Source organism: Vipera berus (assembly GCF_964194415.1).
Source record: "Vipera berus genome assembly, chromosome: 1".
NCBI classification, from domain to species: Eukaryota; Metazoa; Chordata; class Lepidosauria; order Squamata; family Viperidae; genus Vipera; species Vipera berus.
The window spans coordinates 148,726,432-148,742,370 of NC_138202.1; the positions used below are offsets into that span (position 1 = coordinate 148,726,432).

General features: G+C 39.6%; 1 protein-coding gene across 4 annotated transcripts in view; it reads left to right on the forward strand.

Moving 5' to 3' along the window:
- GALNT13 (polypeptide N-acetylgalactosaminyltransferase 13) overlaps positions 1–15,939 on the forward strand; it is a 206,813-nt gene that overhangs the window by 93,188 nt on the left and 97,686 nt on the right. For 3 of the 4 annotated variants that reach the window (XM_081344089.1, XM_081344091.1, XM_081344090.1), the window contains exon 4: positions 14,162–14,328. The exons of the other annotated variant lie outside the window; for it this stretch is intronic. In XM_081344089.1, the coding sequence (XP_081200215.1) occupies positions 14,162–14,328 (167 nt within the window). The remainder of the gene's footprint in view (positions 1–14,161; positions 14,329–15,939) is intronic. 4 annotated transcript variants of the gene reach the window in all.

Genomic DNA, 15,939 nt, shown 5'->3' on the forward strand with positions numbered 1-15,939 from the left:
CACTCCTTGCCACTAATCATTCACTCACCTTCTGTAGAGCTATCATGAGGAAGAGATTAGATAGATAATAGCATCTTGGCTTTGGTTCTGAGCAATATCCATTCTACTGTGTTGCTCAAAGTAAAAAAGACAGAACCATGATGACATCATCTTTCCATTCAGGAAGCCATGAGTGACTCTAATGGAAGGCATTTTTTACTTCTTCAACACAATCTCTTCTTATAGGAAGCATTTTTTCCCCTGTACAAATCATGACCTCTATTGGATGTATTATTTATTGCCCTCTAAGAGTGTGACGCGGTGGCTCAGTGGGTTAGGACGCTGAGCTTGTCGATCAGATGGTTGGCAGTGTGGCGGGTCGAATCCCAAGTGCCGCATAACAGAGTGAGCGCCTGTTACTCGTCCCAGCTTCTGCCAACCTAGCAGTTCGAAAGCACGTAAAAATGCAAGTAGAATAATAGGGACCACTACAGTGGGAAGGTAACAGCGTTCCGTGCGCCTTTCGTGTCTAGTCATGCCGGCCACATGACCACGGAGACGTCCTCGGACAAGCGCTGGCTCTTCGGCTTTGAAACGGAGATGAGCACCGGCCCCTAGAGTTGGAAACGACTAGCACACACGTGCGTGGGAAGAGTGTGATGGGACATTCATCATGATTTTTGGCTTAACATTGTGGAATTACAGAATACATTCAAATTACAGAATACATTCAAAACAGGTTGATTTTCCCAGCAATTTTCCAGGATGAATACTAGACAGGGGTAAGGAAAGTGCTCCCTCGCTATTAAATACAAATTCTATTAAGTAATTGTGTTTTTTTCTTTTTTAAGAATGCATCTCTATGAGATTAAGCAATCATTCTATTTTATGAAGAGGTATAGTTGGGATAATGTGCCAAGAATTTGCAAATTATCCTTTTCTCTTATTTCAAATGGAAAGAATGATTAGCTTCTTAAAACATACAGTTTTAATCTGAAATAATCCTTCATCTCTTACTTCATTTGAACCCTGGCGCAATAGCTTTTGAGCTTTTAAGTAAATTAAATTCTTACATACAACAACTTCTAAAAAAATAATGCTGTATTTAGAGTTCGGAATTCCCAAAGAAAGCTTGATATTCAAAGCCACATTTGCAGCATATCATCGTTATGAACAGTGACAGCTGAAGGTGTGAGTGAAATCTCTTTGTTCTTGGAAACTGCAAATCTATTTAAACTGCATAATAGAACACTAGAGAGCCATTTCCTTGACACCTTTCCCCATCTATCATCTCCAAAATATAAAAATTGATTGGGTGCAGAAAATTTTGGTTTATATCAAAGGAAGCAGTGTTGACTCTTGGTGACTGCCTGGATAAATCTCTGCAGTTTTCTTAGTTACGTCTTTTGGTAGCGCCCTTGCCTCCTTCCTAGGCCTGAGAGAGAGTGACTGGCTCAAAGTCACCCTCCTGTTTAGTGACTATTCAAAGTAAGAACGGTGCTGAAAAAGTAACTTCCTGACCAGTTCTCACTTGTGACTCTAGCAGCATCCTCACAGGCATGTGATTTAGATTTGTGTGCTTCACAACTGGCTTCTGATAGGCAGAGTCAATGGAAATGACAGCAGTAAAATTGCAAGTTGCAATGTGGTGTGTTGCTTAACAATTGCAGGTGATTGCCGTAATTACCATTGGGGAAATGAGGTCATAAGCCTGTCACCGTCACACAATATCTGTATTGCTTAGTGATGGCATTGTTGGTCCCAGTTGTGGTCATTAAGCAATGACTGCCTGCAAAATTACTATTGCTGAAGTAATATAAGACTAATAAATATTAATATTTGCAATTTAAACAACTTAAGGAATATCCAATATTATGTATTTTAAAATGCGATTGTTAAAACACTGCAGAGTCTTCTATTGTAAAGGATTTTTTTTTAAGTCTTGCTTTGGGTGTCTGGTTTAAAAAAGATTGACACATGCTTTACTTCCATCATATACCATCATATTCTTTTCAGCAACCTACCTGCAGCTCCATATTCACTTAAAACATTGCAAATTCAGACCTTAATTTCACTTTCAGCTATTTCTCAATGTCCTGTTGTTGTTAGCTGCGAAGTCATGTCCAACCCATCGCAACCCTATGGACAATGTTCCTCCAGGCCTTCCTGTCCTCTACCATCTTCTGGAGTCCATTTAAGCTCACGCCTACTGCTTCAGTGACTCCATCCAGCCACCTCATTCTCTGTCGTCCCCTTCTTCTCTTGCCCTCAACCTCTCCCAGCATTAGGCTCTTCTCCAGTGAGTCCTTCCTCCTCATTAGGTGGCCAAAGTATTTGAGTTTTAGCTTCAGGATCTGGCCTTCTAAAGAGCAGTCAGGGTTGATCTCCTCTAGGACTGACCGGTTTGATCGCCTTGCAGTCCAAGGGACTCACAGGAGTCTTCTCCAGCACCATAGCTCAAAGGCCTCAATGTCCTACTGGAGAGCAAATCTCCGGCTTTCTCACTGTCTGCCCTGCAGTACAGCTGCCCTGTGCTTCTTCCCCTCAATTCTGCTCATGCCATTTTTTTGTACCTTTTCAGTCAGAATCTGGCCAAACTTAACAGATTCATCTCCTATAATTGCACTCACTCTTATTCCTTTAGGATAGATCAATGACATTCTTTCAGTCATTAGGCATAGACGTAGTTCAGGCACCCGTAACAATCACAACATAAGAAAAGCATAGACATATTTTATGGAAAACACACCGCTCTTAAATGTTTCTGCAGTTGTACCATCTACCATCTGCAGCTTTTCCAATTCGCATAGTGTTTATGATTTCATTGTAATAATTTGGCATTGGATATATTAATACCTGTAGCATTTTGTTTCAGTTCTGCTCTTCAACTTACCATGATCTATAAAATATTCCTTCCAGCAGTCTTTCAAATCAGTTTCATGCAATCATTTTTTTTGTTTTGAATTCCATTCAGATGCTGGAGCACCTTTATATACCTTTTCACCCACTTCTGAAGCATTTTATTTCAATCAAAACCACACTGAATTTTCCTATCTCATATAATCATTGCTAATGCTTCTGCTCTTATACTACACATTTCTATGAAATTATCTTCCTGTCCTGTCTGTCTGTCTGTCTGTCTGTCTGCCTGCCTGCCTGCCTGCCTGCCTGGCTACCTATCTCCCTCCCTCCCTCCCTCCCTCCCTCCCTCCCTCCCTCTCTCTCTCTCTCTCTCTCTCTCATCTATCTATCTATCTATCTATCTATCTATCTATCTATCTATCTATCTATCTATCTATCTAATAATATAATATATTTTTCTCACATTTTTGGCAATAATTTTATCCTATGGAGTTGTGCTGGTTGTGACTGGTTGCATAAACACATTTTGATGAGATCAAGATTGTGACTATGCTGTAGTAATCAAACACTTAACTATCACAGCAACAACCCAAAAGGAGAGAAGAACCTGAAAAAAAATCCTCTACACACAACCTAAAACATACAGCAATAGCCTCAAATTCCAAACAGTAGGAATATGCTATCTATATAACAGGTACTATGCAACTTCATTAAAGAGTGTCCACCCAATCAATCACATCACAGCCAGCACAACCCATGAAAAGATTAGTCTATCATACCTCAAAACACCTCAGAAACTATTAACTCTTTATTACAGCACTTTAGCATCATAGTAGCGCATAAATGGGGGGGGGGACTTGATCCTCTCTGAGCTTGATTGTTTTCTTGATGATGGTACCTAGTTTGGGTAATGAAACATCTGCAAAAAACCAGCCAACCTCAGAGAGCACCAAAGGACCCTTCATTTCAATCCTGAGCTATAAATATTCTTCTTTATTGAGCCCACAAACCCACAAAATCTATCCAAAGCATCTTAAACAACCCCAGATCTAGTAGCCAAATAAAACAAAACAGGGAGTCGTTCATAACATAAAACCATAGATTAAAAACCATTGGGCTGAGCATACACGTATAGTGGAAGATTGACAGACTATATCCATGAACATAAACGTCAATTAAATCAATGATGGAAACCTAATTTCACAATGCACTGATTAGTTCAAACACAATTTCAGTTGAGAAACAGTAAACATTTTTGATCAAGGCAGATCAAGGCAAAATGCAAGAGAATTCTCAGAAGCTTGGCACTCTGTCAAATCAGCCATTAACAGACATATTGAGAAAAGCTTCATCTTTAAACCATTCAGCCGGATTCACCCCCTAAGCATATTCTTCCTCGTCACATCTTTTTTAATCAACATCCAGATAAGCAGTATCCAAAACCAAACACAAGGAACAATAACCAATCGAGACTGGAAAGACAACTGCCACATAGAAATATGCAGCAAACGTCACTCCCCCGTGCATTCATAATGTTACCTGACAATGAAAGGTCAGCAAGAAGAAAACTAAGCACCAGGATCCCAACAATTCAGTGATGAGCATAATATTCTCCATGATTATAAGCACCTAACTGTTTTCCCTCTACATCCATCAGCTTCCACATGCTATATACGTACATCCAATTTACATTCATTCCATTCTGCAATTCTGCCCTCATTTCTTTCACTCCTTTCCTTTTGTTTTTCATGTCCATTTTTTTTACCCTGAAGCTCCACTCTTGTGATTTGTTCCATGTTCATGGTGTCTCTTCACCCTTGTATCTGTCGGTAATTCTCTTAGTATTAATTCAGTCATAAACAGTGAAATTAATCACTTTGAGATTTACATTCATAATTTTGCCATGCATAAATATGAATAGACCAATGCATAAGCCATGCCTTTGAAACATGCAGCTTTTTTTTTAAAAAAAGAGATATTCGTACCACTCTCATTCTTCTGTGGGATTCCAAATATTTCGGTCATTTTTCTCTATAAAATCTTATTTCCATTTGTGAAGGAAGGTGTCGGCCTTACCAGCAGTCCAGACAAGAAACCCAATCAGTGTTTACTTTATTGTAAAGATGCATTGACAGAATCTTGTAAACCTGAAAGTACAGTTCTCCCGCTGTCTCTTTTGCTGCCTGAGAACTTGAGCCTCTTGCTCCATCCACTGTACAGCTGTTAGCTGTGCATCCCTCTTATTGATTGTTCCCTAGGCAGCATCCTTTTGCCTGGTCTCCCAAGGTCATTCCCACATACCATTATATTGGGCATAGGAAAGGAATGATCAAACCCCCGGGGAAAGCAAAATAATGAATTTCCAGTGTGCCGTGATACAGCTAAGCCCTGTCTCCATGACTCACTCATGCGATTCATAAGCAAGGAGTCCTAGGATGAAGGCGGCTCTTGGCCTCCATCCATTTTACTCTGCAATTCTATGAGAAGAAAGAGAGCTCTTTCTAGCTCTGTCTGACTTTTCCCTGCCAGGTTTATCCATTGATTTTGGTGAGTTGCCAAGCCCAACTGCAGGTGAAGGAGGGGGCCGTGATTTTGACAGACAAGCTCTGGAAAGGAATTCACAACTGAGCTTGGGCTAAAGAAGGGCGTGATCAATGTCCTGTCGTACGAATTTTTGATGGACATGCAACACAGTGTCTTTCTGAATCATAGTTAATCAATTGGAATGTTTGTAGTTATTATGTTCCTCCCACCTCTTACAGTGGGTGCTTCCTTGTTTTGTTGTTTTAGCTCATCCATGTAGCAGTTGTGATGTGTTTCCCACCCATCTGAGAGACAGGTCAAAAGTATAGTGGTATTTAAACAGCTGTTTTATTTTTATTTTTTTATTTATTTTAATTCCATTTATATCCCGCCCTTCTCCGAAGACTCAGGACGGCTTACAAGCTTAGCAGTAGCCTTCATTCTATGTATATGCCTGTTTATTAGGGCTTTCACACACACCCCAAGCGGTATTATTACAAAGTCAGCTTAATTGCCCCCAACAATCTGGGTCCTCATTTTACCTACCTGGGAAGGATGGAAGGCTGAGTCAACCTTGAGCCTGGTGGGATGCGAACCTGCACTAATTGCAGGCAGCTGGTGTTACTTAAGGAGGCATTAGCCCACTGCTCCCCAGCCTACCTTTTGCCATGCTTCAGCGGTAAGGGTGATAGTGTTGCTGCCCACACACAGTTCAGTCTGTGGTAGGTGACAAGTCAGATACACCTTGGAACTCTTTTCTATCTCCTTTTAGGTAGCTGCATCCCAGTTGGCAAAGTTGTTCTTGAAGCAAGACATTAGCAAGAGGCAGGAGGGAAGTGAAGAAGGTGCTCCTTCCTCCCTCCCTCCCTCCCTCCCCACTTTATCATTGAGAAAACTGGTTTGTACCACAAGTACGATGTCTCTCCTGTTCCCACCATCCTCTTCTTTCACTGAAAGAAGGTTGGAGGGGGCTTATCTGAAGAATCCTTCTTCCTTCCGCCAACCTAATTGTGATTGCATTCATGTATCTTCAGCCTTTCCAAATGTATCTCTTCCCACAGCCAATGTCCATATATACTGCAGATCAGATCAGCTCAGAGATATGTGATCAAATTTGAGATTTCCCAGATGAGATTTAGCTTAAGACCTGACCTTAGGTTCTTTTAAATTCAGCTTCACTCAATACAGCAAAACTTTGCATGCCTGTGGTTCCAGAGCTCAAGATGCGCCTGCATTTCTGGATTAAGCAAATTTTGAACAGGCCGTGACTGCAATTACATATATGTATGCTGTTTCCTGTACAGGTCCAATTCCATTCTCCTTTCCCATTTAACTGAACACATGCATATCTCATGTACCAGATGTCATAGTACAAAGGTGAAGCCTCTACGGCAGGGGTCCCCAACCCCCGGTCTGTGGACCAGTACCGGGCCATGGCATGCTAGCAACTGGTCCCCACAAACAAGCAAAGCCCCATCCACGGGTTGCAGGTAGCACACAAAACCACGCACTCTCCAGTCCACGGAAAAACCTTTCTCCACGGAACCGGTCCCTGGTGCCCAGAAGGTTGGAGACCTCTGGTCTACAGCACGTTTTTGCCCCTTTCTTTTCACTCTTAAGAAAAAAAATGTTCTTTTTCCTGTTTATCAATTATTATTATTATTATTATTATTATTATTATTATTATTATTATTATTATTATTATTATTATTATTAATTTTATTAATTTTATTAATTTTATTAACATTATTTGTATACCGCCCTTCTCCCGAAGGACTCAGGGCGGTGAACAGGGCAATACATATTAAAAGACAAAATACAAAAATTAAAAGAGATTAAACAAATGCCCACAACTCTTACAATAGATTAAAACACATTAAAAATAATAAAAACCCAACCCCATCCCATCAGGCCAGGCCAGCTTGTTCAAAGAGATACATCAATGGGAATGCTGTTCATGTGGAGGCCCACATTTGCTCTTTTCCACAATTGATAATCTTGACCAACACACACACACACACACACACACACACACACACACACACACACACTCATAGCTGCATGAGAGAGGTGCAGTCTTTCTCATGGACATGGAGGTATAGAAGCTTTAGTTATATAGAAGAAAGTGGTACTCCAGTTGGCCAATTAGAGGAGATTGCCCATCTCCAAAGGATCCTCCTCCTTTGCATTAGAAATATATTTGTGGGAGATCCTCTGCTTTCTTTCAAGCTGGAACACTTTGGACCAATTTCAGCCTGAGCAGCCTGCTTATGAGATGCAAGGTTGTTGTCCTCAGAAAACAGCAAATGGAAAGAATGCTGTGTGGATAAATTCTCCACTGCCTTTAGCAATCTTTTTTTATTTACATTTGTTGTAACATCATTAACAATGGCTAAATCTAGCTTAACTCTAATTTATATCAGTTCATTCATGAACCCTTGATTTTTGAGTAGACGAGACTCTTAAAGATATCAAAATTAAGCAAGCCATTGCAGGGAAGAAAAGGAGAGGCATCCATAATAAGAGGGGGCAAAAAGAGAATATGATGGAGGTGATTGAAGTCCCATTCATTTGTATCTGTGTGAAACATTGTCACACATACAAAGGGATGAGGCTTTATCATACGGTCTCCCCCATCAACACCCCTGCATACCCCTGAAAATAATAGATAGGATTTATTTATATGAATGGCATGGCCTCCCAGCTCACAAAAGAGTGACTCTAGGTGGCATACAACTACAACAAAAAATCAGAATTAAAATAAAACATAATAGTCAAACACACAGTTGGGGTATGCCAACATCTTGGTAATACATCTTGCTTCTCTAATATCTTAGTCCCACATCCAAAGGTTCATTAGAGTCCTCAGGGCCTTTCTGAAGGCTAACAGGGTTGTGGTGAGTCAAATCTCAAGAGGGAGGTTATTCCACAGAGCAGGTATTGTCGTGGAGTGGGTCTTTTGCTCAGAATAAATTAGCTATATTATATATTGGCAAGAGACTTAAATAGTCGACAGCATTATGGTAAAAAAAAATTAAGGTTCTAAAAATCCATTGCTGGCATGGTAGCAGATTAGACGCTATGAAAGGAATCCCTTAAGTACACAAACCTTTTATTTAGGGCCATGATTTTGATTACTGTGGCTGACTTTCCAAATGCAGTGTGATCAGCATTAACCAATGAATTATCCTATTACTTTTCAACAATGCTTGTCCTGTTTCTGAACAGAAACAGATAAATACTGCTGCTGCAATTACCTATAGTCATTGGTGTCTCTTTGTTCCAATCACTGGCTTCTATTGATGTGGTGTTCTTGCATTGGTTAAAAACATCCATTCAATTCTGAAAGGAGTAAGATCACAGTGAAAGTGTTTATGGTCATACAATATATATATTGCCAAAGGCAACAATAGTAAATAGATACATAGTCTTCTCTTTATTTTACATTATTGATCTTGGAAAATGTGTTTTCTTGCATTTAAAGAGCAATAATTATTTCATATGTATTAATATATGTCTAACAAATATATTTCTATAGGAAAGCATTTCAATTATTGTATTGTTTAGAATAAAGAGGGATTACTGTATAATGTCCCAAGAAAAAGGAAAATCTTTCTCTGTTTTTACTGATATTATTTCTTCAATAATAGCAATCATCTTTCTTTTAATGAGCACTTCTTTAAATCACAGAAAACGGTTTTTCCCCCTGCTGTTTTAATTAATATAAACTGCGGAAGTATTTGTATATACTGTAGCTCCTCTAGTTATAAATCAGAATAAATATTTCAGGATCTAAGGCAGGGGTGTCAAACTGCTGGTCCGCGGGCCGGACGTGTCATCAGGAAACCACGCCCACCCCATTGCCGGCAATGGCAAAAAAGCTCTGATACGTTGCACAACGTCACGTGACATCGTGAGTTTGACATGTCTGACATAACATTCAGATTCAAGATCGTGGTACTGTATAGCAGAGAAGAGAGTTGCTGAATTTGGGGAACTGTAATTTCTATTGAAGCTTTCTATCTTTTACAAATATCTCAGGTGTCAAGATCATACAGTATGTCTTACTTTCCAGGCAGTGTTTGGTATGGAACCACACTCGTCTTAGTCTTTATTCTGTCAGATTTTCTGTTTTCTCTATTCTCTTGCTGCCAACTTGTATTTTCTCTCCACATTGGCTAGGCACATTTCTTCCCCATTTCAGGAAACTTTTTAAGATTTAAGGCTAAGCCAAAGCGACCCCCTCTCCACCACAGAGTAAATATTTTTGCTATCCTCCTTGCTGGAACACTAAACAATGGAACAGTAGACAGAAGGTTGAAAGATGTTGCATTGGTACCAGAGAAGCTATAAGAGTGGACCTCCTCTGATCAGCCTTCCCCTTAGCCCAGAGTCCCACATTTAGAATCTATCAACATTTTATCCTTCACTAATTATTTCGGTTGTTCATCATGAACAGTAAAATCCATCGGTTACAGGTAATTCTTGGTTGTTAAGTGAATTTGGCTTGCAACAATTCACTTACTGACTGTTTGAAGCTACAACAGCACTAAAAAAAGTGACATGATCATTTTTCACAGTTACAGCTGTTGCAGCATCCCTGTAGTCACATGATCAAAATTCATATGCTTGGCAATTGACTCATATTTATGACGGTTGCAGTATCCCGGGGTCATAAGATCACCTTTAGTGACCTGAGAAGCAAGATCAATTGGGAAGCCAGATTCACTTAACTACCATGTTACTAATTTCACAGCCTCAGTGGCTCACTTAACAACTGTGGCAAGAAAGGTCATAAAACAGAGCAAAACTCACTTAACTGTTTGGCTTAGCAGCGGAAATTTTGGGCTCAACTCTGGTCATAGGTCAAGGACCGCCTGTATTTGTTTCTCTTCTGTGCCAACATATGAGTTGGCTTATGCTTAAAACAGACTTTAAAAATATATTTTCACTTTAACATTTTCATTATTTGATCTCCTAATGTGTCAGACTCTTTTTCTGTATTCACTTGTCTCATTCCCATCCATCCATTCATGCCACTTAGCAAAATAACTTTTTCCCCTGGGTTTCATTCATTTAGAAAGTGCAGAGCTTTCCCAAGAGGTCCTTTCTGATTCTTCCATTATCATCATTCACTGGAGTGTCGCAGGAAATTATCACCAGCCTTTGGGTTCCTATTTTTAAAGACACCCACAATAATCTAGATGACACCAATTAATCGTTTCTAAAGTACATTTAACTCTCTTATTCATTTCTTGCATATGTTCATCAATTCTACTCTACAAGATCTGTCCACCTTCATTTTGATCTATTATATTATCTCCCTCTTAGTTTTTTTAAAAAAATAAAAATATCTATTTTTATTTCACGTTATGAATTAATGCTTGTTATTGCATATTCTCTTCAATTTCCTATGGTAGAGTTGCTATCACATTTGAATCATAGATATTTGCTTCCACTGCCCATCATGGCTTTGGCCAGCTGTGGCTTTCACATCTCAATTGTTAGGAAGGAAGGTAAAAAAAAAAGGAAGATTAAAAAAAGGTTATCAGTCTTACTGATGGACATTAGTGGCTAATGGTGAGGATCTACCTGTCTTTGGCCAGTTTGCCATACGTTTCTCTAAAGACTAACTGAGTTGGTTGGCAATATTATTCAATGCTAAGATGTCTAATCTAAGAACTAACCTTGTAAGTTATAATGTTGCCAGAATGCCACCAACTTGGAAATAAAGGCAACAAACTCAGGATAGCCTACATCTTGTGGAAAACTGCTATGTTTTGGACATGGCACAAAAACCACTCAGTATGAAAAAGAAACAAAAGACTTCTGACCCTGATGGAAGAAGCAGTTTTTCCACAAGGTAGAGAATCAAAATTACAGTTCCAGAGTTTGGAATGCTTTAATCTTTGTTTCTCACTGAGCAGGGTGTTGGACTTCATGGCATAAATTATCCATTTCAGGTCTTTTGATTCCATTATTTCTTTCCATCAAATAAGGCTGGAGAAGGACAGGATCCAAGTCTCATGCAGTGTTATTTCAACATACACCATGGCTGACTACGTAGTATGTATTTATACAGGACCTAATTTCGTACATATAGCATATGAATATGCTCTTTCCATCATGGGATTTATTTTGAGTAATTGTTGATTCATCACTGATTTTTGTGTGTGTTCAACGCCCCTCTCATTGTCTTCAGTTGTGAGCAACCAAAGACACATTGGACAAATTTTGAGAAGATTGATTTTTAGAAGGTGAGGGGCAGGAGAGCAATTCTGAAGCATACTGTCTTGGACAGATATACAGGGAGTGCAGAATTATTAGGCAAGTTGTATTTTTGAGGATTAATTTTATTATTGAACAACAACCATGTTCTCAATGAACCCAAAAAACTCATTAATATCAAAGCTGAATATTTTTGGAAGTAGTTTTTAGTTTGTTTTTAGTTATAGCTATTTTAGGGGGATATCTGTGTGTGCAGGTGACTATTACTGTGCATAATTATTAGGCAACTTAACAAAAAACAAATATATACCCATTTCAATTATTTATTTTTACCAGTGAAACCAATATAACATCTCAACATTCACAAATATACATTTCTGACATTCAAAAACATAACAAAAACAAATCAGTGACCAATATAGCCACCTTTCTTTGCAAGGACACTCAAAAGCCTGCCATCCATGGATTCTGTCAGTGTTTTGATCTGTTCACCATCAACATTGCGTGCAGCAGCAACCACAGCCTCCCAGACACTGTTCAGAGAGGTGTACTGTTTTCCCTCCTTGTAAATCTCACATTTGATGATGGACCACAGGTTCTCAATGGGGTTCAGATCAGGTGAACAAGGAGGCCATGTCATTAGATTTCCTTCTTTTATACCCTTTCTTGCCAGCCACGCTGTGGAGTACTTGGACGCGTGTGATGGAGCATTGTCCTGCATGAAAATCATGTTTTTCTTGAAGGATGCAGACTTCTTCCTGTACCACTGCTTGAAGAAGGTGTCTTCCAGAAACTGGCAGTAGGACTGGGAGTTGAGCTTGACTCCATCCTCAACCCGAAAAGGCCCCACAAGCTCATCTTTGATGATACCAGCCCAAACCAGTACTCCACCTCCACCTTGCTGGCGTCTGAGTCGGACTGGAGCTCTCTGCCCTTTACCAATCCAGCCACGGGCCCATCCATCTGGCCCATCAAGACTCACTCTCATTTCATCAGTCCATAAAACCTTAGAAAAATCAGTCTTGAGATATTTCTTGGCCCAGTCTTGACGTTTCAGCTTGTGTGTCTTGTTCAGTGGTGGTTGTCTTTCAGCCTTTCTTACCTTGGCCATGTCTCTGAGTATTGCACACCTTGTGCTTTTGGGCACTCCAGTGATGTTGCAGCTCTGAAATATGGCCAAACTGGTGGTAAGTGGCATCTTGGCAGCTGCACGCTTGACTTTTCTCAGTTCATGGGCAGTTATTTTGCGCCTTGGTTTCTCCACACGCTTCTTGCGACCCTGTTGACTATTTTGAATGAAACGCTTGATTGTTCGATGATCACGCTTCAGAAGCTTTGCAATTTTAAGAGTGCTGCATCCCTCTGCAAGATATCTCACTATTTTTGACTTTTCTGAGCCTGTCAAGTCCTTCTTTTGACCCATTTTGCCAAAGGAAAGGAAGTTGCCTAATAATTATGCACACCTGATACAGGGTGTTGATGTCATTAGACCACACCCCTTCTCATTACAGAGATGCACATCACCTAATATGCTTAATTGGTAGTAGGCTTTCGAGCCTATACAGCTTGGAGTAAGACAACATGCATAAAGAGGATGATGTGGTCAAAATACTCATTTGCCTAATAATTCTGCACTCCCTGTATGTTTATACATACAGATATTTTTGTTTGTCCATTTCCTTCAAGAAATAATAATTATGTAGAGGAAGCACATATTTCCATTTATTGTCTTGCTTATATTAGACTGTGGCAGATATTTATTTATTTATTTATTTATTTATTTATTTATTTATTTATTTATTTATTTATTATTTATTTATTTATTTAATTACATTTATATACCGCCCTTTCCCGAAGGACTCAGGGCGGTTTACAGGGTGATTAAAAACAAAAATACAAAAGTTAAAAACAATTAAAAAGAAATTATATCCGTCCCTGAACAAATAAAACCCCAGTTAAAATTAAAATTAAAATTAAAAAATTCTCAGCCTGGGCCAGAGAGCTCGAAGAGCCAGGTCTTCAGGTCCCGGCGGAATGAACGGAGGTCGGGGGCGGTCCTAAGCTCCACTGGCAGCTGGTTCCAGAGGGCAGGCGCACCCACTGAGAAGGCCCTCCCCCTGGGTGTCGTCCGCCGGCAATCTCTTACCGGTGGCACCCTGAGAAGACCCTCCCTGTGGGAGCACACTGGACGAAGGGAGCTTGATGCTGGCAGCAGGTGTTACCTCAGATATTTAGTGCTGAAGGTTTTTCATTTCATATCATGTCATTAATTTAGAAACAGTGAATCCTTATATTCAGCATTTACCAATAATGAAGCATATTAATGAGGCAGTTTTCACAAACCTTAAAATTAATATCACTTTTAGCTCCTTTATCCCTTTTTGTTTGTTAGCAGGTGTATCTTTTTACAGATTTGAAAGATGAATATCCTACGTTCACTCTTTCTGTATGGAACGTTGAGGCCTAGCCTATGAAACCTGATTAACTTGTAGATTGTTATTTAGTGCCACAATTTCTGAATACATTTTCTGTTGCTTCTTTTTTTCTTTCTTTTTTTTTCATTTGACAGATGTAAGACAAAAGTCTACCCTGATGAGTTACCCACCACAAGTGTGGTCATAGTGTTTCATAATGAAGCGTGGAGTACTTTGCTTCGTACTATTTACAGTGTTATCAATCGGTCTCCGCACTACTTACTTTCTGAGATCATCTTGGTAGATGATGCCAGTGAAAGAGGTAAGAATGTCCAAAAATAAAACTCACTAACATTTGAACATTATTGTGGACAAGGGATAGCTTTTCTTTCTTTGTATCATTTCTTTAATACTACTTAACAAGAGCTCAATTTACCGTTGTGGACAAATGATTATAAAAAGCAAAGAGAATGTGTATTGATGGAGCAGGGCAGGTTTTCTCAAGTGAGAAATTACATGGGATTCCCTGAGAACAAGTCACAAAACAGGAGCCATGGTGGCACAGTGGTTAGAATGTAGCACTGCAGGCAAACTTTCCTCACAGCCAGGAGTTCGAGCCTTACTGGCTCAAGGTTGACTCAGCCTTCCATCCTTCCAAGATCAGTAAAATGAGGACTCAGATTGTTGGGGAGGCAATATGTTGGCTCTAAACCGCTTAAAGAGGGCTGTAAAGCACTATGAAGAGATATTAAGTCTAATTGCTATTGCTAAAACACTTTTTATCTTGTTCAGCTGGAGAATTTGGTCAGAATGTAGAGATGCCTTTGGCTTGTTCAACTTTCCCAGCCCACCAAATTTACTCTCCTAGTTGGAGAGCATTGGGATAGAAATAGAAGACATCTAGTGGACTTTAGATTAATTTTATTTGATGTGCCTGTTGAGGGCACTTTAACAGATCCCTTACTGATCATTTATTCATGTGAAAGTGGAATTGCCTTTGCTTTGAAAGAAGCTGTGATGAATTGAATATTATACAATCTTTGTTAAGACCTTATCTCAAGAATTCTGTTCTTTTTCAGAACTTCAGAGCATGTAGTGGCAGCCTAGCCATGGCTTGCTTAATCATGGGGTGTTGATTAAGCCATAATTAGCAGGGTTTATAGCAGAAGTAAAGTGCACTGAAGCTGTACTTCCAAGATGAGAAAATGTGAGTGCAATGCATACGTTGGCTCATTCTCTTCATAACAATAAAAAAAAGTTCCCTGCTGAAAGAGAAACTGCTTTTTATCATGGCATCTGAATGCAGCTAACTGATTATTATCTCAGGAAGAACAATGGGTGCTTCCTTCCAGTCTTTAAGCCTGTGGCGTTCTAACAGCATGAATAAATCTTCAGTCAGATTCTGCTTTTCACAATGGAACTGAGATACAGTTCTCTGCTACTGAATAAGAGGCAGAAGCTGGGTTCACATATCATGTTAAGCGAGGGCTATGGAAAGTGTGTTCATGGTTCCACATGTGGTCCATTCAAATCCTGTCTCCAGAGCCACAAAAAGTGACAGAGGTCAATCATTTTAGTAGGGAATGGTGTGAGGGCTAAAAACAAAATGGATGCCTTCAATCTTGCAAAGACTTAAGGAGTCCATTGTATTGCTTCCGTGACCTTCCAAAAAAATGTGTTCTGATCCTATCCAAAGCCTGCTATATCCCTCAAGCCAATAGAAATTGTCCATGCTTGCAGTCATTTTGAGCAGGGGTCTTCAAACTTGGCCCTTTTATGACTTGTGGACTTTAACTCCCAGAATTACTCAGCCAGCATGCTGGCTGAGGAATTCTGGAAGTTGAAGTCCACAAGTCATAAAAGGGCCAAGTTTGAAGACCCCTGATTTTGAGGAATTGCTCCTAAATTTCAGAATTCCCTTCCCAGAAACTCT